This window comes from Seriola dumerili, unplaced genomic scaffold, assembly GCF_002260705.1.
Source record: "Seriola dumerili isolate Sdu_G_001 unplaced genomic scaffold, Sdu_1.0 BDQW01000331.1, whole genome shotgun sequence".
Taxonomy (NCBI): Eukaryota; Metazoa; Chordata; class Actinopteri; order Carangiformes; family Carangidae; genus Seriola; species Seriola dumerili.
Window position 1 is genome coordinate 2,264,522 of NW_019174586.1, and position 9,936 is coordinate 2,274,457.

Genomic DNA, 9,936 nt, shown 5'->3' on the forward strand with positions numbered 1-9,936 from the left:
CTTTACAAAATTCTACTAGAAAAAACTCCCAATACCAATGGATTATCAGGTAATATAAAATGTAAAAAAAAAAAAAAAAAAAAAAAAATACAAACAATACAACAAAAAAAACAAAACAAAACAAAAAAAAACACTTGTGATGTGAGTGTGTGTGCATTCATACAGGTGCAGTCTGCATGCAAATCTGCCTCAGTGTGACAAATGATAAAAGCAGCTACGGTCTGTCAATGATTCTGTCATCGGTTTGACAGCAGCTGTTTACAATCACTTGAGAAGGACGATGCCACTGCCAAACGGTTTCTAAAAAGCTACCACAAAAACATCTTTGAGAAACGGATGCACCTTTATGGTTACTAGTTTGGACTTAGAGTAGACTAAAATATGGAGCTGCTATCAGTTTCCCCAATAACAACAGTATTATCTGACACAGGTTTTTCAAAATAAGAGAATGTTAGTTCTGTCTGATGGAGAAATACCACTTAAAATTACATTATACTAAAAGTGTTCATCTCATGAGCCCAACCTACAGTACATGCTCAGTTATATAGTGTTTGATTAAAAGTAACTAATCTATCCCGTAACAGAATCAGTGATGAAAAGTTAGTTTTGGTGCAACCCTAAAGTAGCAAGGCCAAAGATTTGTGCTAACAGCTTAACAAGTCAAAGCCATAGTCTTTGTCCTACTGATTTGAAATGAAACACGATACTTTGAGTGATTATGATAAGCTCTGTGGGTCACTGTTGTGTATTTCATACGATGATGGACCTTGGCACTGACCGGCTTCCCTCAGAGAAACCTCTTCAAAAGATAATCGATGCAATGGATCAGACAAAAGTACACAGACAAATGCCACTACAAATGTCCACTAGAACAATAACAATAATAATAATGATAATAATAATAATAATAATATTCTTAGACCATATACATGGTGAAGTTTTCTTTTTCCCACATTCAGGGAGTAAAAATAGATAATTTGGCAGAAAAAAAAAAGACTGTGTTGTCTCGACAGTCCACACTGTGTCTTTGAGTGTGACAGGGTGCAGATAATTAGCGTGTGATGCTAATCCGTTTGCTCCTGGGAGCTGCCATAGAGACAGCAGTTACTATGGTTACTGCATGCTCTCTGTATCTAGTGTGTGTTGTGTAACAGTGTAATGTGTATGTGTTTGACGGCAAGCCTCAGAGACTTTGCAGGCAGGTTGGTAGTGATGGTTTGATCCCCATGTTGACTGATGTGAGGTCTGTTTTGGTTTGAGTCCCCCCATTGTCGCTGTAGATATGAAGACTTCTAAAGCTGATCTGCAATCCGGCTCAGCTACATCCGGACAGAGCCTGGAGCTCCGAACTGAGAGGAGGTCTGACGTTTTTGATCGGGGTTTGGGTCCCGGTGCTGAGGGGGTGCAACTTGCTGATGTGATGTCACTCGGGGGCAGAGCTCTGGTTCTGCTGGTATATGGAGGCTTTGTCCTTCAGTAGAGCCAGGCACAGGTGGCAGCTCCAGCTCCCTGGAAAACATACAAGCACAGTGAGACGAGAATCAAGAACCGCAGGTGTAGAAATACATCAAGCACCAAATTAATTTTAACTTTAAGTCTAACTTTCTTTCTCTACAACTATAAATGTTACATGTAGTATATTTATTAATGTTTAACTATAAATGTTCACAACTTGGCTTGGAACTCCCTCCTTCAATTTAAGTAATTATCATGTTTACTATATTTTGGTCATTATGTATCAGTATTGCTGTTTTTAAGTGGAGAACTAAGCAAAAAAACAAAACAAAAAAAACATGGTGATCTTTTTAAAATTTCTTTTTTCAAAAGCCACGATCCCTTGCTTAAAATTTAACACATCAACTAAGGCTCTGTTTCCTTACTGCAGTATCAAAACCAAATGTTATAACATTGCAGCTGTTGCTTGGGAAACTACCCGTGCACAGTGGGCCTCTAAAGGATGCATTTATGTGGTAACGGTTATGCAGTGCTGTGAAGATTTCTGAGAGCTCTCTAAACAAATGATTATAGGATGAGGAGTAAAGCTCAGACCCAAGGCATTGGGTGATGAAGTTGACCTTGGATATAATGGGTGGAAGTCAATGTCATGGGACCGACCTTTAACCCAGCAATGAGGATATACAAGAACATGCACGTGTTCATTGTCAGCTTACCCTCGGGCGGTTCAGTCATGGGAGGGGTTAAACAGTACATGTGGTAGCCTCGATCACAGTCATCACAGAACAGCAGCTGGTCCTATGAAAAAACAAAGTCAACAAGTTCAGTCTACTGATTAGACAAGAGGAGAAAACCGACCACGAATTTTCCACCAACCATCATCTGAAAACTCAGGCTGATAGGTGCAGTGCAAGTGACATTTACCATAATGGTTCATCAGTTCATTTTATTCTTAAGTGTACACATTTCATTTTCACCTCAATTCAACTATATTTGAATGGGCTGTTTCTTTGGTGTGAGACGTTCTGGGTGTAGTTTTATGAAGGTAGGGAGGAGGTAGTCCAATATCAAGGAAGAAGATCTTACAATGGGATATGTTAGGGCAATATTTGGCATATCCAATTAGGCTCATGTTTTTGTGTTATTGCTTTCTTTGTATATCTATATTTGTGCATCATGTGTATTGATTTTTGTTGTTGATGATATTGTCATCTTGATGTCCATTATTTTTTCTTTGGGGGGGGAGGGTTTGGCAGGTTTTTTTTTTGCCTCTATTGGGATAGGGACAGTCTGAGAGAGACATGAAAAGCTGGGGAGAGAGAGAGAGGGGATGACATGCAGCAAAGGGCCCGGGTTCGAGTCTCTTGAGTCCACCGCAGCAAGGACTGAGCCCAAGTGGCACACGCTCCACCAGGTGAGCCACCGGGGCACCCAGTTTTGATATTTTTAAAGCTTTGGACCACATGACACATGTAAACAGGGCAACAGAGAGATCCTTTAAAAAATAACAATGTTTTCTTCAGGTTAGCTGGGCTAATATAATTTTTTGTTTAACTTAAATTTCCATAGAAGCAGCCTGTCACCACTACAACATGATTTTTTTGGGAAACACATTTGTTGGGAATAATGCAAAAGGGCTCACATCATTCTCCGAGGTGCCGCAAACGTTGCAACACTTGCACTCAATGCACTGCCAGCGGTAGGTTTTCACTGCCGCCATCATCACAGGTGTGAACTGCAGGCATGTCGGGTGGCCTGCAGGAAGGAGAGAGCACAAGAATAACATCTGTAACAAGCGCAGCAGATCTGTCAAGCAGTTGAAACAATGTGCATGGAGCTGCAGTGAGAGTGATATTCAGTAACAAAGAGTCTAGACTTTCCAAAGCTAAAATGACAACAAAAAAGGGGTAAGAATTGCTCAACTAGTGTGTTTATCTGGAGCGCTTACATTCCAGTAACCCAAGCCAATGTTACCGCAGATAGCCTTGTTAATGATAGTTAATGATAAGAGACATTAAAAGTTCATACCTGAACGTCCACAGTCTGAGCAGGATACCAGCTCCTCTGATTGGCCAGTCTTCTGGTTTAAGGTGGAGTCTCCCAGACAGAAGTCACAGTAATCGTTGGGCAGCGCCAGCCCATTAGGACCCTTCTTAGTAGCTGAGCAGGAAAGTGAGTGAAGAAACCTTTCAGTGCACACTAGAACTATCATTCTAAACTATCAACGAAGACCAGTTAAATATCCATCTGTCTTTTTCCAGATGAACATGTCAAAACTGGAGAGTCGCTGTTTAATTGTATTATAATAAAGTTTACAAATCAAATATTTCAAATTTTAAAGTACAAACCTGTTCATGTCTGCCAACAACACCCCCATTTATCAGTAACTGGCTGATGATGCATTGAATCATGATCCAAACTAATGAATGACTGACAACTGACAAAACACACTTGTTGAATGTATTTGCTAACACGGTGTCGCGTGCACAAAAGAAAACAATGCGATGGATATGTTGGGGTAAAAAAAAAAAAAAAAAAAAGAAAAAAAAAAGAAAAAAAGATGGATGATATGCTGAAAAAAATGCCAGGAATCCTGACTGTGCAAGCATGTTTTAGTCAGGAGTATGGACTCTAATCCCCGAGTTGGGATTCAAAATCAGTATGAAAATCAAAAAATGAAAAGAGTGGGGGGAAAAAAAAGAATGAGAGAGAGACTTCCCTTGAGCAAACACACACATGCTACATGGCATGCAACCAAACCTCCCTCCCCTCTCTCTCCGCCCCTCTCTCAGTACTAGAGAGTGACTCACTCTTCTGTTCCTCAGGCTGGCGAGGAGTGGGTGGTGCCTCGATCTCTTCGCGGTCCTCGCCCTCCTCCTCGGCCAGGTGAGAGTGTGTATAGTGGTAGCTCAGGCCAGGACGGTTCTTGTAGCGCTTCCCACAGACTGACACACACACACACGGTCATACAAAAGTGTTATAGTAAAGGCGGCTAATTCTAAGTACCGTCCAAAAAGGCCCAAGATGGAACCACAAAACTGTGCCGTTCATCACCCCAAACCGGATTTTTTAAATAATTAAAAAAAAAAAATAAAAATTTCACAAATGTTCAGACTTATATCAAACTCATATAGCGGAGGTGAGCATTTGCACAGTGAACTACGGCCAGCAGGAAGTTACATAGCACACACCGAGCAGCATCTCAGAAAAAAAATAAAAAAATAAAAAAAAAATAAAAAAATTTAAAAAACAAAAAAACGCATCCAGTCGGGCAACTTTTTCAATTTTTTATGTCGTGAATTTAGTTCCAGATGGGGTCTTTAAGATCATACCATGCATGGCAGAAGGCTCGTTTTTGTCTTTCAGGGGGAAAAGCAAAAGCCTCACTTGCTGACATGCATGACACACACACGGGCATTACAAAGGAAGCTTCTACTCACTGTCGCAGGCGTAAGGTTTGTCCCTCTCCTCCAGCGCTGCAGCTGCAGCCTCCGTTTTCTTCTTGCCATTCTTGTCACTGCGACCCTGCAGAACCCATTAAACAGTTGACACAGAAAGTGCTACTGAAACAATTCACCTTTTCATTTTTGTGTAACACTTAAAATTCAACAAAGAACATTAGATATGAACCAAGTACAGAAAGGCTATGATGAGGATGTCGATCAAATACACAGGTACAGTCTTTTTATCATCTGCATTTTATTTTTTCGATTAATTGTTTGGTGTGATTTGATCAGAAAACAAGGTGATGTCATTAAATGTCTTGTTTATGTCTGTAAGACCAAGAAAATAGCAAATTATTGCATCTGAAAACCTGGAACCACCAAACATTTGGCATTTTTGCTTGAAAAATGACATGTTTTCTGTGAACATGTGAACAGACAAGAAATTTGGTTCCTACACTGAAACTAACCATTGTTGTATTTTCACTCCTCCACACACAAACACACACACTGATCCTCTGGGATCCCTTAGGGACTGCAGAATAAGACACGGCACACACCTTGGACTTGCTTTTGCCTCGCCTCTTGGGTGTCTCGTCTTCAAAGTCTTCATCGTCCAGGTCATCCAAGTAGTCATCATGGTCCAGGACTCTCTGCAGTGAAACTGTCTGGATTAGGTCACATTGCACTGAAAGTATGAACCCTTCCTTACTTTTGAGCCAGCATTGAGAGTTTGACACAAGGATAGATTTGAGGAAGACGTCAGCCATGCTACAGGTTCCTCTGACGATGACTGACTTCAAAATGGAGAAATCAGGGAGGTTTAAGAACATGGCTATCATTATGTTGCAGTGGAATAGACAGTATGCGGAAATTAAAACACTGGGGTAAAAACTTCTGCAAGCAGTCATTTTAAAAAGAAAAATCTCAAACTGAAGCTGCATCATTAAAGCAAACAATCATTAAACAACCTAAACCTGTTAATATGCAGTATCCTGTGCTCTAGTATCAATTCACCACACAAAAGGACCTGCGTCATTAAATGAAATACTTTTAGAATGACTGTTTAAAAAAAAAACAAAACGGTCCAGCCAGCTTTGAGTCTGACCTTGCGGATGCGCCCAGAGGACGTGTGAGTGGCCGTCGACGTGGCAGGAGGTTCCACAGTGGCTGTGTCATCCTCAGGGCCGCGGAGGTCCGACGCGCCGCTCCTCCTGTCGAGGGGCTCCCCTTTCAGCAGGGCCTCCAGACTGCTGCCATCCACCGCCCCCAATGCATCACGCTTCAGACCCAGCTCCAAATCTGCTGCACACACCAAGCACAACAGTAATGCATGCACAGACATGACATGAACACAGAAAAAGACATCCAAACATAACAAATTAATTATCACAACACAGGCTCCTATTCACAAATGTTCAATATAAACAGATACTTACTAAATACTGAATATCTACAAAATTTTACTGGTTAAGTCGACCAGCATGAATGACACCCAGGCCTTTGACTGTTTTTGTGATGGAAGAGTTATTCTATCAGATATCATACCGGCTTTGAGAGGAGGAAAAGCCAACCGGGGGTCCTCAGGGGGATGAGAACGCCGTTTCTTCCTCCAGCGACGGGCTGGGTAAGTGTACAGCTGCCCTGGAGCTACGCCTAATGTGACACAGAACAGTACAAATGGAAAAAAAGACAAAAAAACAGGTGAACTGAGTTTTGGTTTGATTTGTGGCACATATAACTGTGAAAATAATGGCTCTTTCTGTGCTTTGTATGGTGTGCCTTCTCTATAGATGGTATGCTACAAATTACAGTCGTGTAATTATATTAACTATTTTTCCAATATTGATCTACATTACAATGAGTACAAAAGTTTTTTTGTTTGTTTGTTTTTTTTTTTAAATCACATAAAACAAAAATTTCCCTCACTTCTTTTGTAAAATGATAACACGGTTTGACTATATCATCATGATATAGCTGAACTGAAAGTCAATTTAATGATCATGTTGAATTATCATTCTAATTCTATACCTGCGCTCCGGTGTCTCTTCTCCATCCAGATGTAACAGTTGGACTGGGCTACCCCAGTCTGAGAGTCCAGGAAAGGCATGAGGATGCTGCGCTCAGCACAAAGACGAGCATTGTAACTATGACACTGCTCCATGGCATCTCTGTAGTATTGCTCTCCCAGCCTGAAATGTGTAAGTTGGACACTGACAGGTCAAATAACACACATTGGGACAGACTGTTAATAATCATTGCTGGATAAATACTGCAAATTAAACAGAGGTAAAATGAGAAATACACATAGTATCTCTAAATGTATATGCATCCATACACTTATGTAATCAATTCTCTCTTGCCACACTTTTTACTCTTAACATGGTTTTCCAACAGATAATATTACCAGGGCGATTATTTTTACTATCCATTAATCTATAATGTGCATAACTTGTGAAAATGTCCATCCCAAATTCCCAAAGCCCAATGTGACTTCTTTAAATGAGATGTATTGTCTGGTTACCAGTCCAAATCGTACTGACTTTTTTTCACAGAAATCTAAGGAAACCATAAATTCACATTTGAGAAATTGAAATTTGAGAATTTTGACACATTTTCTCAAAAAAGGACTTTAAACAATCGACTGGTTATCAAAATAGTTGACTTTTATTTTTCTGTTAATCAAGTAGTCATTGCAGCTCTACTGCAATGACTACAAAGATAACAATCCCTTAAAATTTAAGTGCCAATGTTCAATCTTGACCTTGTGAAAAGTACTTTGATACATTACTAGCCACTTACTGGCTTTCAACTCCCTTAAGACCATCGTCCTCATGAAGAAGAACATGAAAATTATTTTATCAAAATCCTTTCCATTTGGTTTTTAAAGACCTGGGACCAAGGTATGAACGAAGAGAAACATTTTTCTGTCATACTACAAAAATGCTTTTACCTATGAAATATTTCTACACCAATTTCTTCTTATTTATCTGCAATAAGCTAATATCAACCTGATCAATTTACCAGTTAGAGTCTATCAACATGTTTGTGCACACCAGAGTTACAAAACAAAGGACACATTCACAATAAGACAATTTTTTACATTAAAACACACATTTTCTTGAATGATTATGTGGTTCGTAGAGCCACACTATCCTGCAATAATCAACACTACACTAACAATGTGATCACACCAACTGGTGTTTGTAGAAGTGCACCACAAAGGAGCAATGTAATCACTGAAGATGGCTCTACTGGACAACCTACTGATACTTTGCTTGCATAATGCACAGTTCGCATACACTGTATTTCACAATTCTCACTTCCAGCAAATTATGTTTTTTTTTTTTTAACATAATCCGAATATGGCAGCCATCTTCGGTGCAACGTTAATTAAAATGAATAAAGACTATGGCACACGATTGAGTGTCTTTCCTCAAAAATACACTATCTATTTTCGTCTTCACTCTCGAACCAGTTTGTCGCATTAGTCATTGTACTGTTCACAGACTGTTCAATCTCTTTATTCAATATCAGGATACTTCATTATATCACCTAACACTAACAGTACCGACGGAGGGATGCCAGAACAAAAGGTTGATTGTTAGCAAGCTCCTCGCCACAACAAAGCGCCCGCCAAGCTGACAGCTTACTGGAAAATTAACTCTCCTTCATCTGACTAGCAACAGTTAGGTGATACGATGTGTGGCGCCACCTTAAACACACCCCTGACTGTCTAAGTTATTGATGAGCAGTAGTTAAAACACATCTCCACAATGGATTCGGCTCATTTATATTGTCCCACAGCTAACAGGCTAACCTTAGCTCAGTGGATAACGTTATTCTCTTGGGACAGTTATTGTATTCAGCATTGAGGATACGATGTTTATAGCCTTATGCATTCAGCAGTAACATGATGTTTGATCTATTATATATTCACCTCTGCGTGGCTGCTCGTTTTACTCTTACAATAAATAAAGGTAAACTTACACTTTCACAACACTGTCGACGGCCGCCGCCATATTTGCTTATTGCGGTTGTGTGAAGTGACGTCAGTGAGCGTTACTGCCTCCCTCGGTGAAAACGTGCAGTGCACAGTTTCTGTTGCACGACACTGCTGGAGCGGTGCGCCACACCACACACTGCGGCCTTTTTTAACATGATGGGACTAACATATATATATATATATATATATATATATATATATATGTGTGTGTGTGTGTGTGCGTGTGCGTGTGTGTGTGTGTGTGTGTGTGCCTTTTTTTGGTTTATTGTGTGACACTACTGTATCAACATACATACATCTTTAAGCATTGTATAATTGTATTGTGTAATATGCCAGAAAGGTGTTTGTGCTTGAATATTTTTAAGAGTTATTAAAAATAAAACAGAACAAATGGGGTCGTATGCTTCTGCCAACCAGCCAAGTTGCAGGAAATATGGTCACAATCTCCTCTCCTTGAGTTACAGCATTGAATAATAGCCAGAGATTTTGTCTTCAGAACAATATGATATCACAGTGAAGTTGACCATTTGGATATAAAATGTCATTTTATCCTCATAGACATTTGAGTTAAATTGTGTCATAATCTGAGTATGAATTTGTGAGTTATGGCCAAAAACGTGTTTTGTGAGGTCACAGTGACCTTGACCTTTGACCTCTGACCATCAAAATCTAATCAGTTCATCCTTGAGTCCAAGTGAATGTTTTTGCCAAATTCAAAGAAGTTCCCTCAAGGCATTACTAAGTATGTACATACAGACAGACAGACAACCTAAAAACATAACACCTCTGGCCTTGACTCTCTTTTTGAGGTCTAATTCCGGGGGCGTGTTTTCATGCAGCGCAGACATGAGACTGCATCCACAGTACTTCAGCTAATGTCAATTACCTTGTTAGGCTGAACCAAGTTGTCAAGGAGGAGAGAAGGAGGGTTACGTTTGTTTGGTATTTCTTGAGTTTATTATGGCTATCTTATTTATCCTGTATAAGGCAATAGTTATTTGTGCTGTGTGTATGTAAATATTGATAATGTTA

General features: G+C 39.8%; 1 protein-coding gene across 4 annotated transcripts; it reads right to left on the bottom strand.

The window, feature by feature from the left end:
* Positions 1-97: 97 nt before the first annotated feature.
* Positions 98-8,921, bottom strand: LOC111232472 (zinc finger protein ubi-d4-like). Of its 4 annotated transcripts, none has more exons than XM_022760015.1 (11): positions 8,889-8,921; positions 6,930-7,090; positions 6,447-6,554; positions 6,007-6,200; positions 5,459-5,551; positions 4,896-4,980; positions 4,266-4,400; positions 3,484-3,615; positions 3,098-3,210; positions 2,172-2,253; positions 98-1,509 (listed from the first exon to the last, which is right to left on the bottom strand). In XM_022760015.1, exons 1-11 carry the CDS (start codon positions 8,918-8,920, stop codon positions 1,424-1,426), a joined length of 1,221 nt encoding a protein of 406 aa, XP_022615736.1. In that variant the 5' UTR covers position 8,921; the 3' UTR covers positions 98-1,423. The 4 variants fall into 4 exon arrangements, with proteins under 4 accessions (XP_022615736.1, XP_022615735.1, XP_022615737.1 ...); XM_022760014.1 differs by having other exon boundaries at positions 6,007-6,203; XM_022760016.1 differs by having other exon boundaries at positions 6,007-6,203; positions 6,930-7,111; positions 8,889-8,907.
* Between the last annotated feature and the right edge of the window lie 1,015 nt (positions 8,922-9,936).

Excerpts from the sequence above, each read along its gene's own strand:
- LOC111232472 (XM_022760014.1), bottom strand. The coding sequence starts at position 8,920 with ATGGCGGCGGCCGTCGACAGTGTTGTGAAAGT. Across the intron at positions 7,091-8,888 it reads GTCGACAGTGTTGTGAAAGT|GCTGGGAGAGCAATACTACA; the intron begins GTAAGTTTACCT and ends TACACATTTCAG. Across the intron at positions 1,510-2,171 it reads CATGACTGAACCGCCCGAGG|GGAGCTGGAGCTGCCACCTG; the intron begins GTAAGCTGACAA and ends TATGTTTTCCAG.